The following is a 27,801-nucleotide window of genomic DNA, read 5'->3' as shown; positions in this document are numbered from 1 at the left end:
CTCACCCTGCTTCCCCCCCTCCAAAACAGCAGCCAGCAGACACTGAACAGGGCCGCCGCACCTCCTTGGAGAAGTTCACCCGCAGTGTGGTAAGTCATGTGGAGCTGGGGGCTGTTCATATCACAAACCACACTGGCTGGCTCACTATCAGTGGCTTGTTTGCAGTTATAACCATGTTACACTCTGTTGTGAATTTTTTTTAGACCTTTAATAGGACGTGTGTGTGTGTGTGTGTGTGTGTGTGTGTGTGTGTGTGTGTGTGTCAATAAGTTAACACCCTAGTCACTTTGAATGGTCACAACCTAACACTTTTTGATCAAACCACATTGCTGGTAGAGATTCTTTGTGTTACTTTTGCTGTCGGAACCTCAGACTGGTAACGAGTTTTCGTTTTAATCTACTTTCCAGGGCAAGTCATTGACGGGAAAACGCCTGACAGGCCTGATGCAGTCATCCTGACACAGCCTGTGCTGCAGGGGCACAGCCAGACCCTGTCGGGTGGGTGGCTGCCGCACAGGGGCCGGGGCACGGGCACAGACAGTGGAGCTGGGCTGGACAGGGCTGCTGTGGAGGCTCTCAGACACTGCTCCGAGGACTGCTGCCATATTGGTATTGCAGCACTGGGCTTGCTGGGGTGAACACCCCAAATTGAAACACTGATGATGAGACAATGTCGACAAGGGGAACCTCAGCCAACACACAGCACGGCATGCAGCGTACAGTACAAGCAAATGCAGTGCAGGGCTCTTCATCACTTAGGCGGCAAACTGGTTGTGAGTCTCGATGAAGCTGATCAGTTTATTGTTTTCAGGTTGTTTTATATTAAGCGTTATTAGAAACGAAAAGAACATCTGCTAAATATTCTTTGATAGGACTGCGTGTAACTCGCCACAACGTTTGCAGTGATGACTATCGTCTTATGATTTCGGGATCCAAAAATAGCTGCAGCCAATCCTAACTCGGACATAAATACAAAGTCTAAGAGGCACATCAGCACAGACACAAATCTGTTTTACATTTGCCTCTGTACTCACAAAGCAGCCAGCAATAAATAAAGCCTGTCCAGTTTTTTTTGATTGTTTTGTTTTTAGAAATATCCAACCTCTTTTTATATCTTTCTATTATATTTGTGTCCTAAGCGAAGCACGTGTCAGTTAAACAGCGAGCACAGCTTTAGCACTGTGAAAAGACGCAGTACAAAGCCTGTATTCTCCACGCTGAGAGGCATCTACAAAATGGATTTTTAGAGGTATAACTTTTCATGCTTCATTACATTCCAAAATTTGACATAAGGGCTTAATGTAGCATTCACACTGCACCGTGGCGTGCTTCATCCAAACGTCTGTGTTGAGAATTAATGTTTCATTTCTACAACACTGCTCTGTAATGAGACGCGTGGCGATGATTAATTTCTTCTGGCTGGCAAATTATTCATTTGCTTTGAGAGGTTCAAAAACGTGGCTGTGCAAACAGTTGTGGTGTGCAGCGCCGTTTAGTCACAGCCATACGTACACAGTCACAGGCCAAATAGCATCTCCGTTCTTTTTTTAGGCTTCTGCTGTAGTATTCAAAGTATCCAGTGCCATGGGTCCATCTAGTGGTGGCTGAACCACAGGACCAGAAACCAGAGTGTTAAAAGACTGAACTGTGCTGTCTTCATATCATGATATCAGAACAAGTTGATCTCCCGTCTTGGAGACGTTACAAGGCCTGCTACTCAATATAGGATCACTTATTGCTTTTTTTAAACTGCATGAATATTTTTTAATCACAAAATGTTACCTGATCATTTAAAAAACAAACATTTTTTTTGTTGTCTCCACGAATTATCTGTCGTGTTTTAATGACTATGGGGGGGAAAAAAGAAATATTTGCATGCTGGACTATTATGGAGTGCTAATTTAGGGAAGGATGGTTGGATTCTCCAAAGAGGGCACACAGACAGGGACCAGCCCTGCACCGGAGCAACACTCCTCAGCGAATCAACGTCATCTAAGCCCCGAACTGCAACTGGGAACAATATTTGACCCTCGATAGACGACGCACACCGAAGATAAAAGGCCTCTCTGCTCCACTGTGGCTTCAGACTCCTTCTACATACAGAAAGTGCTTGGACTGAGGAGATTATGGTCTCACAGCTCCCCCATGAGGCCAGTGACTGCTATAGAGATAAACTACGCTGCTGAATGAGTCAATCATCTATTCTTTTGTATTAGAGTCGTTGCAATGCACTGTACAGGTCATATTAGTAATTATTGTTAACATAAACCAGTAACCTCGTTGAGTATAAGGTAGAGAGATATGCTTAACTTGAGTCGATGTACCAAATGTTATCCTCAGCACAAGACACAATGACACTATGTATCGAGTGCATTGTAAATGTAAATTGGCTAAATTTCATTAACCAAAAGCACACTTTATTATGATATGGGCACATTACTATGCATGTAACATATTCAGGGCATTTTGTGCTTTTAGTTTCGCAATCAGCAAGATAACTACTGGCACTCTGAAACACTCAAGCACCTGCTGTCTATTCATGGGTACCAAATAATAAATACTATGGACCTGTCTGCTTTGTGCTGCTGTCTGGGTGTTTTTACTGCCTTGAGCCATAAAGCATAAAAGATTCTGGCAGAGATTTAGAGAAGCAGTTTTCATGCCGTAGATATGTGGAGTCAAAACGAGCCATACGTTTGTTGTAGTTTTGCCTTTATATACACCAGCGTGGATTTTTAAGTCAAACAGTCAAGATGAGGTTGAAGTGCAGATTTTAAAAGGTGTAACAAAAGTGTTACATTAACTGTTTAGGGATTGTTTTTATACGCACTCCCCATTGCACTGTAGGGGTGTAAGGAAACAAAATCATGAAGAAAAAAAAACAAACCATTAGGTCCAAAATGGAAATATGGACCTAATATTATAACATCGATTCATCATCTTGACATCACTGAATTGAATTACTAGCTAAAGGAATCTGAAACAGGCTTTTAAAGAGACACTGCATTGGCATTTTTTAAGCATAACAGTTAGTTTAAGTGGTGTTGTGTAATAATAAAAATAATAATAAACTTTATTTATCCCCTCTGGTCCTAAAATTAGTTCATGGGGCCATTAACAGCTGTTGACTGGAAGATCTCAGACGTGTAGGTTCTAGAAGGTCACACAGGGCTACAATTTTATAATGAATTCTAAGATATACCGGTAGCCAACGTAAAGAGATTAAAACTGGAGTGCTGTTTCTTTCGTGTAGCAGCAGCATTCTGTACCAACTGGAGACGGTCAAGATCCTTCTTATTCAAACACATAAAAAAGGCTGCTACTATAATCAAGACAAGACGAAAAGAGGAATGAATAATCATCTCTAAATCCGCTTTTGACACCAGAGTTCAAAGCTTAGAAACATTTCTCATGTGGGAAAAAAAAAACCAGTTTCTGATTAATCCACAAATGATGCCAAGGTTTCTGAGGTTTGGTTCGACAGAAGAGGGCAATAGACCAAGGTACTGCTTGATTTCAGTTATTTGGTTCTCTCGGGGAATAAATAGGGTTTCTTTTTTCTTTTTTATCAGAGTTCACCTACAAGTAGTTTTCAGACAGACTCTGGTTAATACTACTAAAACAGTTTATTACACATCAGAAAATTGCCTGATTATTTGGCCTAGGGGCAAAATAAGAGAATAGGTCCCAAGACTGAGCCCTGTGGTACCCCACACAGCAGGCTCTTGGAGACTGGTTTGCAAAAACATTGAATGTTTTGCCAGAAAGTTAGGAGGTAAACCATTCTAGAGGCCCACCTGATAAACCGACTACATCCCAGAGCCTGTTAATCTAAATACTGTGATCATGTTCGTTATGCTAGAAAAACTGGCAAAACAGAGCACTAAATACTACATCTGGATAGATAACATTCAGTGCAGAAAGTATATGGAGGATCAGCAACAACTGAAAATTATTCATGACTAAAAATCAATGACTGATAGCGATCCATTGTGGGTTTTTCTATGTGAGTATGCTGCTACTGGATTGGCAGTGTTTGGGATCATTGTCATGCTGAAAAATGAAGCTGCTGATAACCAGATGGCATTGCATCGTGCCATCTGAACTGTGCTTTCTGTACACACAGAGGAGAAACCTAGCTTGGTTTCAGCACAGTTCAGATGGCATTAGCATGCACGACACAAGAAAGTAGTATGTTTTGGAGCAACGTGCTGCAATCCCAAAATTTTACAGAGTTCTGGCTTAAAAAAAAAAAATATTATTGACGTTTCTCGTATTGTGATCTTATTCCTACCTGCTGCCTAAAACGCTGTTTTACTGCCATTTATTGGAATCGTTTATCTCCTCTGTGTACCACAGTTAACATTCAAATGATGTTTTTGCCACCAGTAAACATTCCTGTCAGGAGACGCTGTTACTCATCCCATTTCTTCAGACTCACTTGTTATTTATCAAGCAGCACCTACTGATCAATAAGATCTCTGTGAGCGAGATCTACTTTTGTTATCTTTGTCTTATACAGAGTCCAGCACTGCCTCCTGCTCTCACACACTCAAGAGATGTTTTTCCTCTCGCTCTGTCTGCTCACAGATTCTGAGTCACTCCAGCTTATCGATCCAGTCTAGGAATCCTGTGCTTATCAGAATGACCCATCTCCCTTTTGCAGAAAAACAGCATCAAGCAAAAATATTCCTTTTTTTGTTTATTTTTTTCAGAACAATAAAAATAGTTTAACAAAGACTTCATTCTCTCTTTTTTGACTATTTACAGCAGAAGATGAAAAAAACAAAACAACCAAACAAATTAAAAATAAACAAACAAAACCCCTAAAACGGTCATGTCCATTTCATCTCCTCTTGGCTCTGTTCCCACCCCGATCCTCCCTCTCCACCCTCCTTTGCAGGCTTGACAAGAGAGTACCAGGGCCTATTGCTGTCTTTGACGAGGTATACAGGCTATTCAATGATTGGTGACACGTTAAATTACGGAGGCATCGCTAACTTTTGCACTCGGGAGCTTCTCCTTTTGTTCAGAACTGCACCGCACTTGGCCCGTTCATGTATACGGTAGGTAACACTTAGCAGATTATGAGTGATGACACATGCTTCAACTTACTGGCATGACTGACTTAGGAAGATAAATGACACGATGACCCACTTTTTTTCAGTTTTTCTTTTTTTAACTGTGGAAACAACACGTAACTGAGGAAAACAAGACAACCGACATGTCTCAGATGCATTCCTTGTCCAGTGGAGATAAACTGCTGTGTGTGGAGGGTCCCTGAGGGAAGTGAAGAAAGATGGTTTGAAGCACTTACGCAAGTCATAACAGACACATCTAAGATTAATGGTTAGCTTCAAAAACGGAGCAGCTGTTATTACATTGCAGCGATACTGAATAATCACATGGAAGAAAACAGACCTCTCAGACAGCATGTGCAACCAGCGGACCTAAAAAAGCTTTTGGATACAGTACTTCAAGCTCCTTCTAAATGTCATAAAGCAATTAGGCCCTCTAAAGCACTCAATGGAAATGTCACAAGTAACTTGGATTTACACTCGTCACTTCTAAGTAAATAGCTGTATCCCAGCGGAGTAATGTCACTCTAGTAATGATAATTCCAAATGCAAATCCGAGATGAATCTCACTGTGTCACGATCTCTGTAGAGTTTTTGCATGCCATGCGTGACAGCAGGTAGAACGAGCATAGAAGAGACAGAGCTGAAGCTTATTATTGCAATGTTTTCCTATAGCATGAGACTGCAGTATTCCCAGGCCCTACTGGCAGTTGGGATCCACGTGTGTTACTCTGCCAACTGAGAACAATCACATAAAATCAGGGCTGAGTGGCTGAACAATCAACAGCAGATGAAGTGAAAAGATGCCTGAGTAGTTGTGGCTATTATGCACCTGATCAGGACAGAGGTATCAATACAGTCTGAGCAAACGCAAGAAGTCATACCATCAAACTTTAAAACATAGAAATATTATACAACAGAGAAAATATGCAACAAAAAAAAGTGAGCTAAATCATCCATTTGAGATCAGAGAGGCAGAGAAAGAAGGGAGCAAAAACAGGTTGAGGGCCAGAAGCAGAAAACCTGTGTCCACACTGGGGTATTGTTACAGTAGTCCAGAGGTCTGCATGTAATAGTGGTGAGTTTGAGCACCATCTCTATGGCTGCAGGTCAGAGGGTCACTGGTCCAATCAGGTTGGAGGGTCATGGCTGTCAGAGCTGATTTCCAGTGCAGAGCGGCAAGCTGGCACAGTGATGAGGATAATGACGTCTTAGTGTCACATCGGATCACACAGCAGACACACAGTCGCAGAGCAGGAGTGGGAAGGGTGGGCCGCAGGGGCCCCAAATGCACCCGTTGGGCACAAACAGTCCAAAGGCCTGGCCTTTAGTGTTCCCATAGTTCTGAGAGGAGCTCCAGCACAGTGCAGAAAGGATAAAATGAAGCCGGATACTCACATTTCAAATGTTCACAAGGGGTCGATATATACTGTCAAGGGAGCAGTTGCTTCAATTAAGCCACATGGCTGGGAGAAGTGATGGATGCCTATTCATCCGTTTCAGTCAGTTATTTCAGGCCCAAATCAGGAGGGACATGAAGGCTCATTAGTTTTTGAGGGTTAAAATCCTCTTCTTCACTGGTCACCCCCCAGCCCTGGGCCACATGCCAATGTGCTGAGTGCTCCTATGTAACACAGACAATAACAGTAAGCCTCACGCATAATATGTCTGAGCAAGAGTTAAGATCTGCAGCCATGCTAGCAGCTTTTCAAGTTTAAACTAGCTTAGCACAAATACAACAGGAGCAGGGCTGTCAAAACATCAGATTTCTACAAAAAAATTGTCACGGCCATAATAATTGATAGCGGATATCTATAATAAAAAAGAAACATCAAATCTTAGTTATGGAGGTACCCAAATCATAACAACATTTTTTTGCTATACGCTAATAAGGTGAAGTCCACAGAAAACCTTCAAAAATTACAACCCCAATTCTAAAAAGTTGAGACAAAATGTAAATAAAAACAGAATGCAATTATTTGCAAATCTCATAAACCTATATTTTATTTACAATAGAACACACAGAACATGGGACATGTTTCTCTTTCAAGAAAATTATTTGCTCATTTTGAAAAGCAAAAAAGTTGGGATGGAAGCAACAAAAGGCTGCAAAAATAATTGGTACTATAAAGAAACGGCGACCAATTAGATTCAATGGCAACAGGTCAGTAACATGATTGGGCATAAAAAGAGCATGTTAGAGAGGCAGAGTTCCTCAGAAGTAAAGGTGGGAGAAGTTCACCACTCTGCAAAAAATGATCTACAAGTGAAGATAAAGCATTTCATCATCTGTAATATTTAATATTATCAAAACATTCTGATAATCTGTAGATATCCTCCAAGATTTCAGTATTGGATGCCTGTAACCTTCAGGCACTCAGACAGGCATGACTGTCATGGAAATCACTGCACAAGCTCAGAAACACATATAGAACTCAACTGTTTAGTGTTCAGATGAACAGAAATTTGAATTTCATTTTGGAAAACATAGATGCCGCCTCCTCTCTTCTAAAGAGCACGGCGTTCTAAACCCTGCTGCTCTGATGGTATGAGGCCGCATTAGTGCCTATGTAACACATCTGGAAAAACATCAGCTATGACATATAAAGGTTTTAGAGCAACATATACTCCCATTCAAACAACATGTTTTCAGGGAAGAGCTTGCTTTTTTCAGCAAGACAATGCTAAGCCATACAGAATCTATTACAACGGCATGGCGTGTTAGTCAAAGAGTCCAGGTGCTGCCTGCAGCTCTGACCTTTCTGAAAACACGGGTTTATGAGATTTGCAAATCATTTCAATCCATTTTTATTTACATATTTCAGAGTGTCCCAGTTTCTTAGCAATTGTGGTTTTACGTTTTCCGATAGTCATCAACATAATTACCCTTTTAAATATCACTGCATGTCAAAGAAACATAAGTGGAATATTTGCGCCATCAGCTCTGGTACAATACGATGGGAATGCCATTTATTTTGCATAAAGCAAGTTTTTGGACAAACTCAAAATATGAGGTAATTAAAACTCTATATTACCAGACAAATTTCCTGGCAGTTCATCAAATATTTCTTCAGATAGTTACTAAACACACAAATGTGAACTCATTGTGCTACTACTACTACTACTCAAGGCACCAGCGTTATTAGGATTCAACTTCTAAGCGTCATGAATGGATGCATCAAATGTCACGGCAGTACATCTGTGATTTGTTGGGAGATTTCAGTCTGGACCACAAGTGGTGCTCCACTGTGCCGTGTTGCAAGCATGTCTGAAAACTAGACCAATGTTGGACTACAAAATGCTCGTGCATGACCCTTAATTAGTTTTATTGTCCAGTACAATGTGCAAAATGCAGTTTGTCTAAATCAGATTTAAACTGGTAACAATCACTCGCATACCATCTATTCTTGTCTTGTAATCTACTTGTTCTCTGACAAGGTACCACAAACGCTTACCTTCGATTTGATTTGTCCCCCTTGTGTAAAGACTATAAAGGTTTCTTCATCCAAACATTTCCAGTGGCCTGTGGCACTCCTTTCATTGGTTCCTTCATTTTCATACGTTCAATTCAGAGTTAGAGCAGAAGAAGAGGTCTTCATAGTCACACTGACTACTGATTCAAAAATATCCAGTAGTTCTGCAATGCAAGTATGGGTCTGCAATGACATTCAATCATCTACCAAACTTATCATTCACTTAAAAAACAAAAAGTCTTGTCTGCAATTTTCCAATTTCTCCAGTGTTTTTGTTCATAACCCTTCTGCTCCAGTGAGGGAAGAAAAAACAAAAAAGCCACACTCCAAAAACATCTTCTGTTCTGCACGGAGTCACTTGTCAGGAAAAACTGACAGTCCTTTGTAACCTTAAATGTCATATATATATATATATATATATATATATATATATATATATATATATATATATATATATATATATATATATATATATATATATATATATATATATATATATATGTAAGAAGGTGTTCATAAATTAATTAACAATGTTCAGTAGATGAAATACCACTTGCTTGCATTTCTGTCCTGAAATCATCACTTTGTGCTTTCCGCAAACAAAAACAAAAAACATTGAAAAAGAAGCAGCAGATTTTTGCCAGAGGTTAATCCATATTAAAAAAAATGTCTCTTTAAATCTAAAAGATTTTCTTTATCTGTGACGGCCGGGTATCCCATTGCCGTTTGCAGCCGGCTCTTCCAGCTCGTCGTCCTCAAAGCCATGAAAAGTGGAAGTGTCGCTCTCTGAGGTGGTGCCGAAGAGCTCCTCAGCTCCAGTAAAAGTCCCGTCTTCCTTCTCTTCTCCACAGTCAGCTGGAACACCGGACAGGAGAGCAACAGAGTCAAGAAAGAAAATCATATGGCAATCATCACAGCATAATAAATCATGCAAAGATATATGTGAACATACTTGTGCACTGGCAGGCTGAGCAGGGAGACACAGATTTACCCGTTTTCTTGTTTGAGCCCTGGCATTTATTACAGTAACTGTTGGGAATGCTGGTCCCACCTGGACCCTTTGGACCTAAACAGGAATTTCCAGAAAGAAATCAAAGTTTTAATGACAGTTGATTTAACCCAGATTATGTTAGGTACCTATACAACTTATACAAACAGAATATAACTTAAGTGAAAACCAGGTGACATTTGTCCTGAAGAAGCCAGTTTGCAGAAAAAAATGTTCTACAATTTTAATTGCATTAAATAAAATTACATTTAATTTAATTACATTTGTCTACACCTAAAAAAAGGATTAGGATTTTGCATTGGGATAAAAACAAACAAAACAACCCCCCCCAAAAGAAAACAACAACTTTAAAATATAACCAGACCAGGGTTGACAAGAAGCAAAATAATCGGGGTGAATATAACTTAAATATAACTTAAAGTGTTAAAAAAGAGGAACCTAAACAGGAGCCACAGGTGTCACATTTACTTACGTTTGTGTCTGTCAGTCTGTGGTGCAGTGGGGGGTTGGGAGGCAACTGTGCTCCTTTCCCCGGCTCTGTCCTCCTCTGCCAGGTGAGAATGGGTGTAGTGGTAACTTAGTCCTGTGCGGTTCCTGTAGCGCTTTGCACAGACTGCAAGAAACACAGGGGAGATGATCAGTCTCACTACTGTGGCTGCGTTTCATTATATAAATATAATTCTGGGAACACAGCATTTCTAAACGTGGAGTTGGGCAGGTGTTTTCCCCCCTGCATCATCTGGCCATTTGTTTTTAGGATTATGGCTGGTTCTCATAGAGACCTTCACAAAGCTTTTGAGTTAAAATTCCACAGAGCATCTGCTTAGATGGTAATAATGTCAAAGAAACATAGCTACAAAATATTTGTATGTACCCTTTTGCCTTTATAGGCAACAACAAAGTGCAGACTGATAGCATCATTGAGCATAGAAGAAAATGGAAGAAATTCTATCTAATGGAGCTAACTATTCTACTTCTGGCACCAGCACTTTAAGATCTGATTACAACAGTGAGTCAAATAAAACACCAAGCCACACATCATAATAACCGTGGCTCAGATTCAAAGCACCAAGGGCACCTTTCAGCTTGAGAAAAATAACATAATGTAAGGGCTAAATCTATAATGGCAACTCTTGCAACAATACCACTCAACAACCGATCAAAATAAATATCTACAGAACTACAGTCAGAACAACAAATCAACGTACCTGAGGTTGAAGATTTGGAGTTCTGCCTTTGTTTGTATCTGTCTGAAACAGAAAAGACAAAAACACAAGAAGAAAGAGAAAAGATGAGGGTGTGTTTTTCCACACAGAGTCAGCAAATGGAGTCAAATCCAATACCCCTTACTTGGATTTTCCACATGCAACTTGCATGTACAAGAATAGCTAAGACTGCAGTCACAGTAGTTCACAAAGTTTCATCCTGTTAAGTCCATAATTTGTTTTGCAAAGACACATTTTTTGTAGTTTTGCCTCTGTGCACCATCACCGAGTGGATTTTAAATTAAACAATCAAGATGTCGTTGAAGTGCAAACATTCAGGTTTAAAATAAGCAGGTTTTACAACAATTGTGCATCAACAGTTTAGGAATTACAGCCATTTCAATACATGGTCTCATTGGTAATTGGATAATTGGCTGACAAGTACTTGTCTTGTTATTTTATGACTAATAAGAAAGCAGATATAATCAGGGACGCACATAAGTGGTCCGCATGTGCGCATTCGCTGTCAAAATAAAAGACGCGCACCAGATAAGAAGCTGCAACACGCGTTTGCGTCCATATAAAAGGCTGTTTTTGTCCGCTAGAGTGGGATTTTCACGGCACATTCTGCACCACATCTCTGTGCGTTCATCATTTGTTTGAAGCCAGCTCACCTCCTGCAACCACTTTTCCGAGAATACACGCTTCTTTTGTGGTTCAGACTCCTGACATTTCTTTGGAGGTGGAGGAACACCAAAGTAATTGCTTAAAGGAGCTTCTTCGACATCTTTAAGAGTTCTAAACAAATGTCTGTCCTCCTCCAGAAAATCTTATGGACGCAAACGCGCGTTGCAACTTCCTATCTGGTGCGCGTCTTTCATTTTGACAGCAAATGCGCACCTGCGGACCACTTATGTGCAGCCCTGGATATAATATTGGAAGCTCATTCAAAGTGTTAAATTTCTATTTTTTTTGTTCCACTGTGATTTTAAATGAGATGTTAATGCAAGTGAGTGAGGCAGTCATGAGGCTGAAATACCCCCCCCCCCCCAAAAAAAAAAAAACATTCAGAGAGATGGGAAAAACTTTCCAAGTGGCCAAATCAACAATCTGGTGCATGATTCAAAAGAATGAATGCACTGTACTGGCAGCTCAGCAACACCAAAATCTCTGAAAGAACACAGAAAAGCGCATGATGACAGAATTATTTCCATAGCTCAGAAAACCAGCTTCACATCTAGTCAGGAGGTAAACTAGACACATCGTTATCAAGATCTACGACCATGAAACGCTTTCATGAATCGAAAAATAGCGCAGGCTGCACGCCAGTGGTTACACTCAAGATTACAAAGGTCAGATTAGACTTTGTGAGAGAACATCAAAAAGAGTTTGCACAGTTCTGAAACAAAAAATCTCTACAGATGAAATCAAGGTCAACTTGCACCAGATTGACTGAAACAGAAAGCTATGGAGAACAAGACAAACAACTCATGATCTGAAGCAATCCACATCATCTATCAGTATGGATGGAAATCGAGAACCGGCTCCTAGCAGTCGAATTCCTCGGAATTGTTAGTCTGCCCGCCTATAGATCCCACTTATCAGTTCTTGCACTTCCGCTACAATCTGCTGATGTCAGTTGTCGGAGGAGGTAAATAGTTGAGCAGTTTAAAGAGTGGATATGGACATTACTTTTAATTTTATTGCACTAAAGGACAAGAGTGTAATGGTAAAGAGCAAAGTGCATCCAGGACAGAAGTAACTGTATTAAACTGTTAACACACCTTCGGTCTTAGCAAGCAGCTGTACAGACAGCATGCTAATGCTAAGCTATCCAAAAAACCAGAGTGGTGCTAAAGCCGAGTGAATGACGATCCCAGCCCAGGACTGGAGTCAAGTAATTCGTCATTTGGGAGCAGCGGTGAAGTCAGTCGCCGCTAAACTTCCTCAGGTAACAAAAGGATGAGCCGTCAAGCTGCAGCCTCCGTTTCTACCTGTTCATGGGACGTAAAATCACTGTGGCAAGTCTCTTTGTGCTTCATTTTTGCTTTGTGCTGTTTGCTTTCTGTTCATACCTAAATACTAAGAAAGATCATATGTGTGGCCTCATTAGGACAGGGATTTGTTTTTGTGTGTTGGGCTGTAGCCTCAGGTTTATATTGTTTAATGATAATGAACAGACAGTGTGCTTCAGGTCATTTTACAGAGCAACATGAAAGTAATGTTATAAGTAGTATAGTGAATTATTTTCTCCTTAATTAAGTAATGTACTGCATTACTTTTAATAAAAGTGTTCTGTGTAATATGTGAAATAAATTATTCACAACAAAGAGAGGAAATGCATCCAACACGCACAAACAGTTGATTACACGACATGCAATTAATTGGCACGAATGTAATGTCTTTGATATGATGGCAGTAACTCTGAAAGCACAGCTAGTGAGAGCCCAATGAGAATCAATGGGAGAATTGACAAGGATTCGAATCAATAAGTAATATCGATAAAGGAATCGAAATTGCTAAATTCTTATCAATTCCCATCCCTTTCTGTCAGCTGTAGTGGAGATAATGTTATAGTAGGGCATGTAGAGGTGCTGGTAGTATTGGGTCACTGGTGTTAATTGATGATGTGACTGCTGATACACAGACAGGACGAATTGTAAAGTCCACTGTGGTGGTGTACAATAGCAAACCTACAAAATTGTTAAAGTTTAACAAGTCTAGCTATATTGTTGGTAACTGACTTTGAGGGTTGCTGTTGACCATGACAGAATTTTGAAGAGGAAATCTTGATCTGTAGGTGCTCTTAACAGCCTCACAACCAAGGAAAGCCTTTTTCTTATCCTTTCTCACACACAGCAAGACAATCTCTGCATCAGACGTGTTCTCGCTACTGAAAATACCTAGCTTGGTTTAGGTCAGAGCTCGGATAGAGGGTGTAGGAGGCAGGACACATGATGCCCACTCACAGAATTCATCAAACAATTACCTGCTCCTTTTTTCACATGAGCTCATGAGCAAAGTGTGAAAGCGGCTTAAACATTATTCTTCCAATTAGGTCTAAAATACAAACTGACTCTGTAAAAAGCCTGTCCAATTTATTTTATCAGTGAGGAGTGTAAACAGTAGTACTCTAGGAAACTGTTAGTCTCGACTGTACAAGGTTACAACGTTAGATAACAAAATGAGAAGAAGAAGAAAGAAAAGAATTCAGCAGATTATCTACAAATCATCTGTATGACGGTTAAATGATTTAAGAATTTGTCTCGACTTACTATCACAGACATATGGCTTATCATCATCTAGATCTGTCCTCCTGCGACCTGAACCCCGACCCTGAAGAAAGGCAAAAAAAATAAATAAATTCAATGAGACTGTCTGCTATGGAATCTGTGTTTTTAACATACAGACGTAACACATAAAAGATCAGCCTGAGTTAACTGTGATTTGACTTTTTTGATTTTTCTAAACTGCATCTCCAGTATGTGTCCATCATCGTTTCTCCAGCCACTTACTCTTCCTTTTCCCCGATGTCTCCGCTTGGGAGTGTCCACCTCGTAGTCGTCATCGTCATTGAAAGCATCTTCTGCTGCATCTGCCTCCAGAACCCTCTGGGACAGAGAGAGAGATAGAGTAATGGATGATCAGTACTGATTAGAGCTTAGCTAGCTAGAGGAAAGGGGGGGAAATAAATAAAAACACTGTGATGAGGCAACATTTTGATTTTGATCACATCAGTTGCAAAGCCTGTGAGGATTTGGGTCAACAATGCCCTCAGCCCTAACCTTGACATCTTAATACATCTCCATTTTAATTTCGATCCCAACAACAAAGCTATACAGCTTTTCAAAATCTTAGTTTAGAACAAACATTTGAAGCATTAACAAAACACTTTAAGCACATTTCCCCCCCCCCCCCAAAAGATTTAATGTCTTTATACGTGCAGTTGTTGTGACTACTGAAAGTTATGGCTCTCCTCATTTATTTGGAAAGGGCTTTGGTCTTGTTCACGCAAAATAGTATTACCAGAGCGGCTGCAGAGTGGCAAGATTTCCTTCTGAAAGGACTTGGCCATTATGCTCCAAGCACCCTCTTTCCATAAATATGAATGTTTCCACAAGAGTATTTTAGTGGAATGTGTGATGCTAGGAGATATACCTGCTTTTGACTTGCAACAAGAAACAATAAAGATACTGACTTTTTTTCACAGGCAGAGCTACTGCATTGAAAACTCAAGTTCTATACCTTCCCTTTTCCTAAAATGCCTCTCAGCGAGACAACAGTCATCTAACAAGCACCGCAGGTCAGCTGAAAAAACTTGGCAGGTTGCCTTGGCAACCAGTTGGGGCACTAAACATCACTGTGAGTGCCAAGGCCTTCGATCGTTTAACTGATACCACACAAGATTAACATTTTAAAATGTTTACCGGATGCTATGAACCGCACTGATCCACACGCAGTTTGACTGGACCCACCTGGATCTCCAGCAGGCTCTCCTCGTCGTTCTTGGAGGCGTTCCTCTTGTCTAGGCCCTCTCCACGAAGCAGAGCTTCCAGTGTAGTGCTCTGAGTCGGCAACGTGTCCTTTGACATGAGACCGCCGTCTGCATGAAGACAAATAACAGGCAACATGTGATGAGTCATCACAACACCGGCTTAGTGTTTGTCAACTGTGCGCTTTAAGTGAAAACGTCAGAGTGCTAATACACAGCATGTGCAGTGTATCACCATCAAGCACTATAATTTCGATAGGAACCAGCAGTGTCACAAACTGTGACCTGCATGAGCAGCTTTTATCAGCATAATTCCATTATCTTCCTTCTCTTCCACTCTTACTAGAACTCATGAAAGCATGTGGCAATTTGGTGTAGCATTTGTTTTTTCTAATGCTTATCATCTCTTTGTCCTGCAGCAGAATGTGTCATCACAGCCATTTTTCCACAACAATATACTGCTGGAAAACAACAAAAAACAAAACATACATGTACTGGCTCTGAGGAAGACTGCACAGTCACTGAGCTCTCGGTACTGTTGCCCTATGCGGACATTATGCTGACTTTGTCCACAGGAATGTACTTATGTGGCTTATCACTTTAACTTGAACACATGCAGATATCTCCTCCTACACTGACGATCTAAACAAACAGTGTAGGAGGCGAGCAGGTTGAGCAGACAAAGCAGAACAAACAAAAGCTTTGACAGCTAGTCGGATCCACACATCTTATTTGCACAATCTCCTCTACAGAGAGCTTCATGATCATCCAGTTGCTTTGTGGGTCTTTGAAGAGGACATACTTCAAAGCCCCAGCTTTTGCAGAATATTGAGCACGTAGGACCTGAAACAGCAGGACTGCATAGGTGAGAGGCAGGCACAAAGGGATAGGTACGAGAGGGAGAAAGCTCTATGCTTCTTAAAAATTGGCCCTTCCACCATGTGGCAGCAGCCCCTCACCATTGTGTCTGCACACGTTGACTTTCAACTCTCCGCGACGAGACAACCCCCCCTCACCCCCCTCCCTCCCTCCCTCTCTCAACCCATGGGAGCTGGGGGGGGCTAAAAATAGAGCCGGCAGCAGCCTGCAGCAGGGAGCTGATTCTGCATGCAACCCCAGTCCCTCTAGCACACCATCAGACAGTGAGACAGACTCTGGTTGCTGCCCTGAGCTGGCCACCTCTGGCCAGCTGTACAATGTGCTCCATATAAGAGACGCCAGGTTAAATCGGGGTACGTTTCCCCTCTGATGGGCACTCACACACAGCGCATACCAATCCACTTTTTATTGGAGAAGGGAAGGGACAGCAGGGTGGTGGTGTGGTCTCGGCAAGCACAAGCTCAGTGGAAAACAATAGGCTACAATGGGATGTGTTTAGGAAACAAAGGCTTTGTTCACATGCTGTCACTACATCTTGGTTTCTCTTTCCAGTCTCTCTCGCTCTCTCTCGCTTCCTCAACATCCCAACAATTTTTCCTTCTAACATGCAAAACACATAAACACAGCACCACAATCTTGGAGGTTTCTGTCAAAACATTATGCCATTTTCTTTTTGCAGAAACTACTTGAAAGAGAAAGATGTAACCTTGCATTTCTGTGTTTATTCCTTAGGATAGTGTAACCTCCCAGTGGGTATGAAAGCTTTGGGCACAGAATGGACCTGTTACTCGGTGTTGAGAAAGACTGGCCACCAAACACAGACACACTGCGTGGCAGGCTACAGGGAGAGAAAGATGAAAGAGTTGCCAGAGAGAAAGAGACAAACCCAATCAGCAAGGGAGGTGGCAAGTAGAAAATAAGATGGAGTGAGAATATAGAGAGGGTAAATGTGTTGAGTGAGCTGTTTCAAGTGGCAGTCAGAGAAGACCAAACTTCATTCCATAACATTTATTAAATACTGTCTGCAGTGGCCAAACTCTGTCTCGCTGCTCCCAGCAGCGGTAAATCTAATTACATGTTCTACTTCTCACAAAACAAGTTTACCAGCCGTGGTGAACACAGCCACATTTCATCCTCTGAAAAATGACTGGCAGCCTGCTCTGCTCATTGCGCTGAGACTGACTGATATGCTTTTAGTGAGATTATTCCAGATCATCACCAGTAATCACATGAGCTGAAGGAGGTGGGTGGAGATCGAGGGGGAGCCGGCTGAGTGGGAGGAGAAGCTGAGTGGAGCAGAGAGCGGTGGGCAGGTGACATGCCGAGAAGAGGCTGCAGGGTCTTACCGAGCTGGAGGCCGTAAATGCCCAGGCGGGGATCTGTGGAGTTGTGCAGCCGTCTTTTCTTTCGCCAGCAGCGGGCGGGGTACGTGTACATCTGTCCGGCTGCAACACCTGTAGAATGGACGCCATGAATGAAAATTCAAGTCTCATGGCAATTTGTTTGTTTCGACATAAAGTCCTTCAAACGTTTTGTTTTTCTCTATGCCTGCACCAATTTTTCTGTCTGACACTGACAGGACAGTCTCCAAACCACCAAACCATAACAAACTAAACCAAATCATGATCATTTACTAATCCTAGCCAAGTAGTTTTGTTCCCTAAACTTCACTAAAAAGCACTTAATAATGTATTTTATGTCTTTTAGCTGAAGGTTACTTGCCACTCCCAACCACTTTTCCATTAGTATATACTCTGATTGGCTCGACTCGTTTTCCACCGAATATGCGTAGGGCTCATTACAGTAACGTGACCGAACGTCCCATGACATCATTTGTTTGGGACACAAATGCCACAACAAAGGAGGAAGTCGAGGCGATGGCATAACTGCTGCTCGGTCTGTGGCTTTTTGTCAAACTTTTTTTGTGTAGCCATTTCTCTCACTGCTGGGCTTCAAGATCGCCGTTTTGATTTTCATGAAGGAGACGCTCTCATGACTCATCGAGTGACGTCGCTGACTATCTAATCGGTGGAATTCAGTCTGTTGATGTCTCCTTTTCGGATCATCTCGGATCCCTTGGAACCCCGGTCAAGTAGGTACTTGAAAAGTACCTGGTACCAGGTAATAATGGAAACACTAAAAACCGTGTCGAACTGATCCAAGTCTTCTTTCTTTTTGCATGCATAGTGTGGGTGTTTTCACTCACCGGGGCTGCGATGGTGACGTTCCATCCAGATGTAGCAGTTGTTCTGGGCCACCCCGGTTTGAGAGTCCAGGAATGGCAGGCGGACGCTGCGTTCAGCGCACAGGCGGGCATTGTAGCTGCGGCACTGCTCAATGGCCTCTTTATAAAACTGGTCGCCCAACCTGTCAAAAATAAGCAAAGATCAATGACAAGGGTAGATATGGTTGGTTAACTTTAACTAATTGTAAATGACATCACCTGCTGGTTAATGAACTCCTGTTTTTAACCTACGAGCATTAAAACACACCTTCACTACATGGGACTCCTAAGGGGTGGATGTGACGAACATTACTTGCTCAAACAATACCAAGCCATCAATCAAAATGTATGCTTGCCTTAAAGCACATTCTGCTTTATCATTCATTTTGACTCTAGGGGGACAACAGACAATGTGCAAACAGACACACCGTGTTGTAGAGATGCACCGACTGATCAGTCAGGGACCAGGATCGGTCCAATCCTAGCATGCTGACCCCTGACTAGGGATGGGTATCGAAAACCGGTTCTTGTTGAGAACCGGTTCCCACTGTTTCAATTCCTTGGAATTGTTTGCCATTTTTGCAAACGATTCCCTTATCGATTCCAGTCGCCCCGAATGACGTCACCACGTTGCGGAGCGTCATTTACCTGGCAGGAAACATGGCGCCTAAGCGGCTCAAACGCTCAAAAGTTTGATTATACTTTATGAGAACCGATGACAACAGGGCAACTTGCAATACTTGCAAAGTAGATATTTCATTTAAGGGAGGAAACACTACGAATATGCAAAAGCATTTGCTCACAAAACACGCGATGACACGCGTTTTTAATTCCGCTCCGGACTCGTGACTCTCAACCCAGCAGCAGCGCTAACGTTTGCACGTCCTCTCCCGTTAATGCGGCAGGTAAATAATCAACAACAGTGCATATTATGTTAGTGCAATCTGCCTTATTACAAGACCTGCCATTACTGTACATGTAGGTGACCATGATGAGAGAGACAGACAGAGTCTGGCTGGCGCTCGCTGGCAGTTCTCGCTGCAGTCTACCGGTAGCGTCTCCTTTCAGGCCAGGATAGACTAATGTCACCGAGCAGTGTCTAAGTTTGTGGTAAAAGGCTTGCACCCATTTGCCACAGCAGATGCCCCCGATTTTTGGTAAGTGAATGTGTTTAATTGTAGGCAGGGACATTACTGGATATTCTTGTGTAATTGCCACAGAACAATTTATGTTATACTTTGTTATTGCTACAGAAGAATATTTATTTTATTATTTTACATTTACAATTTTTTTCCTGGGGACCCTGTGACACCCCATTGAAGAGCCGTAGGCTGGATCTCTTAAGATCTCACTGTTGGGTTTGTAAGGCCATGTTACTCCTAAATTTCTATCTTGTTCAAAGAGAAGATATAAAACAAAGTTCTAAGCTAATCGACCTTAGTGTTCTCCTTTTTTAAAAAGAATCGATAAAGAATCGAATCGTTAAACAGAATCGAAAATGGAATCGGAATCGTTAAAATCTTATCAATACCCATCCCTACCCCTGACCCATCTCACTTATGTCCAATTAGAAGCCGGACTGTTTCGTGCACAACAACATGAGCAAAAAGCAATTCACGTGCAAACTCACAGCCGTGTGCTAAGATGTCATCAGAGTAAACTCACTTCACTGTGAGTGAAGACACAAAATTCACACCTGGTGAAATCTATTGCATTTGCTTTTGTTTGGTAAGATAGAACATGGTAGGTAAAGGTGCATCTCATTTTCAGCACTTTTTTGTCAGGGGTTTAAATGAGAGGAGATCCAGGAAGTTGCTGCAGTTTGGGGAAAACTGTAACGTGTACTAATGTCTTTTAATCTAAAAAAAGTTACGCGAAAGGTTCATAGAAAGAAAATTGGGATCAACAAAAATTGGTACTGACACGCTATCAATTAGGGCTGGGCGATATGGCCTAAAATTCATATCGCGATATAATTTGAAGCACGTGCGGTAACGATATATATCGTGATATATTCTGTTCTTCTGTATAACGTATTTTCCACACTTAAAATCCTTTAATTTTCTCAAAAATCGAGAGTGTGCCTTATGTATGAATTCTGGTTGTGCTTACTGACCTCAAACCGATTTCTGCGTGCAGAAATCTGTTAAAAAATGTTTTAGTACAACTTTGGTAAGCCATGCTGCTTGATGGATTGTCAGAGCATTACGGCTGCCGTAGTGAGAAGCTTCGCGGAGTAATCTGGGTCCAAAACTCCGTCCCTTCAGGTCCCAAAATCAAACGAACACTGAGAGTTAAAAACTGTCAAAATTATTTCATCTTTAATAAAATGATCAGCGTTGCTGCTTTACCAGGTGCAACAATTAAGTTTAACATCCAGGCATCCATGAAAACAGAAGTTATTAAATTTAACGGAGTTAGAAGTTAGCAGGAAGTTAGCTCGCTAGTTTCCACCTAAACATTTCATACCATGTTCTAACTGAGAGATTTTTGAAGCTAATTAAAACGTACAGCTCTGCTACAACTTCCAACATAAATGAAGACAGAAAACTAAACAGCAGTGGCGTTTGCAGGGTTACTGAAGTTGGACTACCTGGTATATAATGTTGTGCTACGTGATTAATGGTTGTAGCCGCTGCGATGCTTTCAACCAGGGGTGCCCAATCCCAGTCCTCGAGATCTACTATCCTGCAGCTTTTAGATGCATCCCTACTCCAACACAGCTGAATCAAATGGTGTGATTACCTCTTTAGCATGGCATCAAGTTTGGCAAAGGCCTGATAACAAGCCATTCAGTTGATTCAGGTGTGTCAGAAGAAGGATGCGTCTAAAAGCTGCAGGACGGTAGCTCTCGAGGACTGGGATTGGGCACAGCTTGATGACATCATCAACATGCGCTATCACGGTAGAGCGGTATAGTCAAAATCTCTATATCGTTGGCCAAATTTATATCGTTTCTATCGTATATATCGCCCATCCCTACTATTAATGTTACTTTTTTTTTTAGAAATTTAAATCAGCCAATAAAAACATGTTGTATTCAACAAAAACTAGGGATTGAGACCATAGCCCCAGCAGTAAAGTGTTTCCTGTACATGAATATGGTAGAGCAAATGTGTCCTTTTGCATATGAATTTCCACACAGAAAAAAAACTCAACTGCACATCGCTGGATGTGGGTGACCTGTGTGTTGGTTGAATGCTGAATGAATGACAAGTGGACCCAGACAGGGAAGGGAGTGACAGTGGAGTTCACCGGGGAAAGGCAGTCTAAAAAACTCCATCACAGAGCCAAAAATACAATATGAAAAGTACATACTGTGGCTGCAGTGGACACTTCATTGCTTTTAACAGTCTAGGTTTCACTTCAGTTCTTTGTATGTTAACTTCTCCACAGCTGGCCGATGGACCAACAAAAGTACATCAAGAGTAGCCCACAGACCGGTTGCACCACATACTTTGCACACTGCCTCTATGGACAACAGAACACTCTCTGCAGGTAGACGGGCACTCTACGACTGCCCACGGACTGCCTTTGTGCTACCACTGCTGAAGTATAATTTCAACATCAAAGTATTTCTTCCAGAATACTTTTTTTACAATCGGTGGAGTCGCTCTCTGCTGGCCACAACCCACATGACCCACAAGCTACATCCATCTTTTATATACAGTCTATGTAGAGTAGTGGAAGAACAAAAAAGGAGCACAGAAAAGTCAAGAAAACAGTCTATATTAAAAATACTCAAAAGTTAAAAAAGCTTAACAACTCTTACAGAACAGATCGGTTTATTAGCAATTCATATTACAGCTAGCACCAGTGGGACTGAATTTAATAATGATATATCCGGTAAACATGCAATATTTGCCTTTGCACTATAGTGGAGTAGAAACAGACTGTAGAAAATGGGGATGCTCTTTTAAAGTGCAACTACTAATCAGACTTGAGTAAATCTACTCTTGTAGTTCTCACCACTGTTGACACAGCTGGGACACTGATGTGGAAGCTTCTTTGAAGAACCGGTCAAGAAGTGCTGTGCTGCTAACAATAAGGGCGACTATACATACGCAGCATCTGACATCCAAGATGTTCATCATGTACAAATGCTACGATAAAGGCCTGTTGCTTTGCTGGCTGCAGATCACTTAGCTGAAGCAGCTATAAGCTGATAGAAAGCCAGATCAAAACAAAACAAGGGAAGAAACACGTTGCTTCTTTAAAAAAAAAAAAAGACCGCAAAGATAAAGTGCATCTTTCACACTATCTGTTTCCTGTATATTCAAGTCCCCAAGAACCCAGCAATGCTGTTAGCATCAAACCCTGTTCAATTTAGGGATCAAACTGACAGCTGAGCTTCTCACTGCTGTCTCCACCTTGCCAACAGGGGGAATTTGTGGAAAGAGAAAAAAACAATGCATCCCATTTACAACAGTTCGACCACTCTGCTGCTCCCACTCCTGAGGTTAAACATATTATTACCTCTGTGGGCTCTTTGTTTGATCTGATTCAAGACAGGCTGTGAGCTACACTGACGCTGACTGTGTTAGATTATCACGCAAACACTGAATCTGGGGTCTGATATAAAGTCACTCCTCCGACCAGCAAGCAGCCAAGACTCTCGCACTTTAGTTCCACTTTTCTTAGTGCTGCTGAGATTTTGGCACTCCCCGAGGGTTTCAATGTTAATATTCAGAGTGAAATGGGGGAGGAAATTTCACATTCAAGCCCTCAATCGCTGCCACACGCCTGGTATGGTAATTAGCCTACTTAATTAATCTCAGCAGAGTGCCTAGCACAAGGGCAGGTTCTAATTTGACTATATCAAAGACGAAGGTAACTGCTTCAACTCTGAAATCATGACACGGTACTTTGGATGCGTTTTCTACAGTTTGCTATTATATCACAGGGCCAAGAGGGCCCAATAATAGCTACTGGTTCTTCTGGTATAAACATCCCCACATCCAAATAATGAAGTTCCTCCATGTGTTCTCAATTACAGCATTAGAAGGACGGCCATTTTGAAGTGAAACTAATGAGCTGCGGGTTGTGAGTCGAGGCTGGAATTTTAAAGCGGAGGTAGAGGTGCTGGAAGGCTGATTTGTCAGTGCTGCTCGGATCCCACACTCCTCCTTTACCTCCGTCTTTGCCACCACCCTTGAGACAACGTCCAGCTATGCATTTGAGACAAAACCAGATTGTGTGTGTGTGTGAAGTTTCCGGGAAGGACAGGCTTCGTGTCAGTGTGATTGAGAAGAGTAAACAGTCGCAGGTACAGAGCTTGCGCAGGGAGGGGTGGAAAAGTGTGAGGGAGATGAAAAGGGAGAGGGAAGGAAAAGCTAACAAGCAGATCATGACTAATAAACACAGGACTTTATTCTAATGAATAATTGCATTACTACTGCTCCCTGCCTAATAAAGACGTAGCTGATTGATTTGCGTTGCATACAAAGCCAAAAACAACATAAATTTCTCACATGTAGCAGGGCTTTCTCTGGCTTTAAGGTGCAGGAATTTTTACAAGCGTATTCACACAGGGATAGACTCAAAACAGATTTGCCACAAAGCATGACCACACAGGATCAGCGGTTTGACATGCTTGCTAGTAGCTCATGAAAAAAAATAATAGCATGCGGCTTGCTAATAAAACGCATAAATTAGATTTGTCAAATGTGTACCATGTGCGGAGTGTCTCGTTTCCAACAGTAAATCCCTGTCAACCTAACCTGTGTGCTTCAGTGGCATTCCTTGATATCAACACACAGCTGCGATGGGGCATAGTGTGACATATCAGTTTACTAAAAGCAGATCGGCTGCGAGTGCTCCCCGAAGTCAGCTACGGGCGCACGCTAGTGCCAAGAAACCCCTGCGATTACTCGAGTTGAATGAAGGCGGGAGAGGATGCCGGTTGGTCTCAAGTGAATCCTGGAGTGCAAGGGGGTTTGAGGAGGGAGGATGGTGGAGCATCTGAACATGTAAGTGGGTGAAAGACTTCTGGTGGTTGCTAGCTGTGTGCGCAACAGCACGAGCTGCATCAGAGCCCTGCCTCCCCCAGCAGCAGGTGTTCCAGCTTAGGTGAGAGAACTTTCTGACACCTGTAATGAGTGACAAGACCCACATGTCCAGCGACTCAGGAGGGGGGTGGGGGGGCGCGCACACATTCAGACACCACCTCCAACTCAGTATTCACAACCTTCCGCCTTGTTCTGAGAGACTAGTCTGTTGACTTGGCTGAAAGATAACTTCAACTTTATATTTTTGGACATTATTTTCATAATCGAGTTAAGATCAGAGAATGAAGCAACAGTTTGAAGAAGAACTGATCACACATGCGCAGTTAGATGATTGGATAAAGCTTTCAAGTATGCAGCTGAATAATACAATTATGTTCTGACCAACTACAGACAACTAAAATGTATCTCTGGAGCCTTAGAGAGGTGTGCAATCCACTGGTTTAGACAATCTGGCTACATTTTTAGCTTGTCTGTTTTCTATTACAAGACACAGAAGAAAAATACACAAAAATGAGCTCAAATTTGCACTAAACCAGATTTAGCTGTTAGAATTAACCATAAACACTTGAGACTTGTGTGCATGCCACAGCCTCAGAGGTATGTACAACACATCCCCGATGTCTTCCAGCTGAGCAGAGAAGGTGAGTGTGCGCATGAGGGTGAAGAACAAAAGCAAATCTTGTGGCCAGTGGGGCCTCCGCTATCAGCGTGTTCCTGTCAACGGTTCACCGTGTCACATGGCTGCGTCCGTAATGTAAGCGTGTGTCAACTCGCGTTTTGCATATCTAACGACAAACTGAGAGAGCAGGAGAGCTACGAGTGAGCTGCAGTCATGACAAAAAGCTAGTGCTTTACAATAGCCCGGCTTGTAAGGAGAATATGTAAGAGCAAAAACAAAACAACAACAAAAATCTGATATAAAACAACTTCTGTCTCGTGTGCTCTATTTAGAAGGTATCTCAAACTTGCAGGTGCACTGCTGCTCCACAGGAAGCAAGAGCTACCACATAACAAGGGTAGGGGGAGGGCCTACAGAGTGACTGCATCCTGATAGCAACCTCTGATTACACCAATCAGAACAACACAGTCTGGCTGAGGGCAGGGGTAAAAAAAACCAGACCATACACCTCCACACTGCAGTACCAATAAACAGCAAGCCTGACTCACTCAAAGTCTACTCAACAGCAAATGACAAGAAAGCTGACAACACGAATCCGGCGGGTGGAACGTCAGGAGAGCTGCGGATGGAAGATGTGTCCAGGCGGCAGATAAACTCCAGCTGTGGCTCAAATTTTAATGAGCAGCTTTATGCGCTCCCCTTATTAATTAAATATTCCAGCCTCCATTTTAATCAGCAGATTCTGGAGATTACTGTCGTCCAACAGAGCTCAGAGAAGGGGACAGACCTCAACCAAGCGTGCGCGGGCCTGCATGCTCCTGCTCCATCAGCCTCATCCTCACAAAGTCAAACTAGCAGTTCCATTTCCCTGAAGTGAATCATCTTAATACAAAAAAAGGTCAAACTGGTCTACGGGAGCGACATCCAATTAGTGTCAAGTGTGACTAATTATAATCTGACAAACGTGTGAAATGAAGTCAGAAACCCGAGACAGAGGCTAATTATAGCAGATTGAAACACTTCATTAAGCACAGCTTATAGCAAGGAGACATTCCACATCAGAATGCTAAAACGTCAGTGAGATGAAGCAGCGGCTTGACAGCAGACAGATACCGAGACTTGCTGGGACACAAGAGAAATGGCCCAACACCGGTAGTCATGAAATGCACCTCTGCGTGCTCTCGTGAAAAGGCGTGAGGTACGAGAACAGCAGCAGTTTAGATGGGGAGGGAATTATTTATTGAACATTTGCAATGAACATCGAGTGTGTTCGCTGAGCTGCTCAGGTGCCAGCAGGAGGAGGCTGTGATTGCACCGGGCAATTCCCCGGTGAGTAAAACTGTTGAGCAGTTTGAGCGAAAATTGAGAGCATGCGCAGTCGACTGAGGAGTACATAACGATTCAACATGCCCCCCCCAATTTCTTTTTTTTTGTGTGCAGGAGGCCACTTTACTGGATCATCACAAATACATATACATATATACTCTGGATGCTTAAAATTAACTTCTCCCTAGATGGTGCAAAAAACACCATCCTTTCCAGCATCCTTTCCTAGGTGTAATAATGCCTCAATAACAATGGCAGCATGGGGTGCATGGATGTGCAAGGTGCTGTGAGGTCCACTCCTTGTGCTCACAGTCCACTGAGGTGGCAGGGTACCTCTGTGAAGGAGCAGATGGTTCTCCTGCTTGTGCCCAACACTTCCTCTCTGTCGGAGCATCTCTCTGACAGATGGGCCCAGGATCCTGGACCAAGCTAATCTCCAGCACTCCTCCACTTAAAGGCACAGTGGAGACAGCCTGCACTATACCTCCACAGTCCCGTGATTATAACACATCAATACAGGCGGACTGCTTGGTGACAGCCGCGCAACTTAACATGCATTTAAAGATTTAACAGACCACAATGTGCAGTACAAAAATGACAAGGAGCGAGAGGCCAAGTGTGTCTAACTTGCAGTGATACGTCTACCAGTAGGAACTGGTAAAACAATACAGAAGAACAAAGGAGAAAATGGGAGGGAAAGGTGGAGTATTTCTTTGAAGTTGAGGGACAAAAAACGGCCGTGCATGCACTATTTGAGCGCAGGGTGACAGCCTATTTTCAGCGGCGGAGTCAACTGCTGTCACTTTTGTCGATTTCGCCAGCAAGCATGCAAATACAAAATGCCTCCTCCCTTGCTTTACCGGGTCCTGACCACGTCTGCGCTCGGAGGAGCCAAAGTTGACATGTCGACAATTCACACCAACTATAAAGGACTTTCGGAATGTCCGATGATATTCCGCCGCTATGCCCCACCGAGCGAAGGAAGAAATTCGGCTTTTTAATTATTCGTAACGGCGCAAAGGCACGTTGTGGACAGTTTTTTTTTCCAAATAAATTTACAGCCCAGAAAAAGACGACACTCTCCCGTGTTGTATGCAAAGCCGTGTAGAGGAAAAGCCCCGCTAGTACAGCGAAAATGTCAAGCAGCCGAACGCACGTTGTTTAAAACCAAATGTTGAAATGTAGCGGAATTAAAAAAATAAAAAAGAAACTATACGAGGTTACTTTGCCATGCAAGAAGTACACAAAATGAATTTGGACAGCTTAATAGCTCATATGCACACGGCTGGAAATGGCATGCGCTAGCGCTCAGTTTAAATGTACGACTTGGCAACAAAGTAGATATTCACAATTTCCTCAATGTCTAAATTACTTACGCTTTTAGTGGATTCTGAATGACAGCCGCCATTTTGCTACAATGTAACGCAATATCGGCGTCTTGCAGTTCTGAGGGAAACCTACGGAAATTGACCAATCGGAGCTCAGGGT

The 27,801-nt window shown here is 42.3% G+C and overlaps 2 protein-coding genes and 1 long non-coding RNA gene across 9 annotated transcripts in view; 1 reads left to right on the top strand and 2 right to left on the bottom strand.

The window, feature by feature from the left end:
• LOC113011748 (regulator of G-protein signaling 6-like) overlaps positions 1–2,573 on the top strand; it is a 46,811-nt gene extending 44,238 nt beyond the window's left edge. For 2 of the 6 annotated variants that reach the window (XM_080294188.1, XM_080294185.1), the window contains one exon: positions 33–2,573. In XM_080294188.1, the coding sequence (XP_080150314.1) occupies positions 33–203 (171 nt within the window). In that variant the 3' untranslated portion in view covers positions 204–2,573. Of the gene's footprint in view, positions 1–29 lie in introns of all 6 variants that reach the window. The other 4 variants (XM_080294187.1, XM_026151457.2, XM_080294184.1 and 1 more) reach the window with 4 other exon arrangements.
• A 2,116-nt stretch (positions 2,574–4,689) lies between these two features.
• On the bottom strand, positions 4,690–8,994 carry LOC145422637 (uncharacterized). The gene is made up of 2 exons (XR_013903924.1): positions 8,534–8,994; positions 4,690–6,702 (listed from the first exon to the last, which is right to left on the bottom strand). It is a non-coding gene; the product is annotated as an uncharacterized LOC145422637 (long non-coding RNA).
• A 147-nt stretch (positions 8,995–9,141) lies between these two features.
• On the bottom strand, positions 9,142–27,798 carry LOC113011943 (zinc finger protein DPF3-like). Of its 2 annotated transcripts, XM_026151823.2 has the most exons (10): positions 27,690–27,798; positions 18,343–18,503; positions 17,483–17,590; positions 15,241–15,368; positions 14,281–14,376; positions 14,041–14,101; positions 10,769–10,810; positions 10,033–10,173; positions 9,504–9,617; positions 9,142–9,406 (listed from the first exon to the last, which is right to left on the bottom strand). In XM_026151823.2, exons 1-10 carry the CDS (start codon positions 27,719–27,721, stop codon positions 9,246–9,248), a joined length of 1,044 nt encoding a protein of 347 aa, XP_026007608.1. In that variant the 5' UTR covers positions 27,722–27,798; the 3' UTR covers positions 9,142–9,245. The 2 variants fall into 2 exon arrangements, with proteins under 2 accessions (XP_026007608.1, XP_080150315.1); XM_080294189.1 differs by lacking the exon at positions 17,483–17,590.
• Positions 27,799–27,801: the final 3 nt, after the last annotated feature.

The sequence above is a fragment of the Astatotilapia calliptera genome, chromosome 19 (assembly GCF_964374335.1).
Source record: "Astatotilapia calliptera chromosome 19, fAstCal68.1, whole genome shotgun sequence".
Lineage (NCBI taxonomy): Eukaryota > Metazoa > Chordata > Actinopteri > Cichliformes > Cichlidae > Astatotilapia > Astatotilapia calliptera.
Note: the sequence above shows the minus strand (reverse complement) of the source record. Positions and strands in the feature narration are given on the sequence as shown.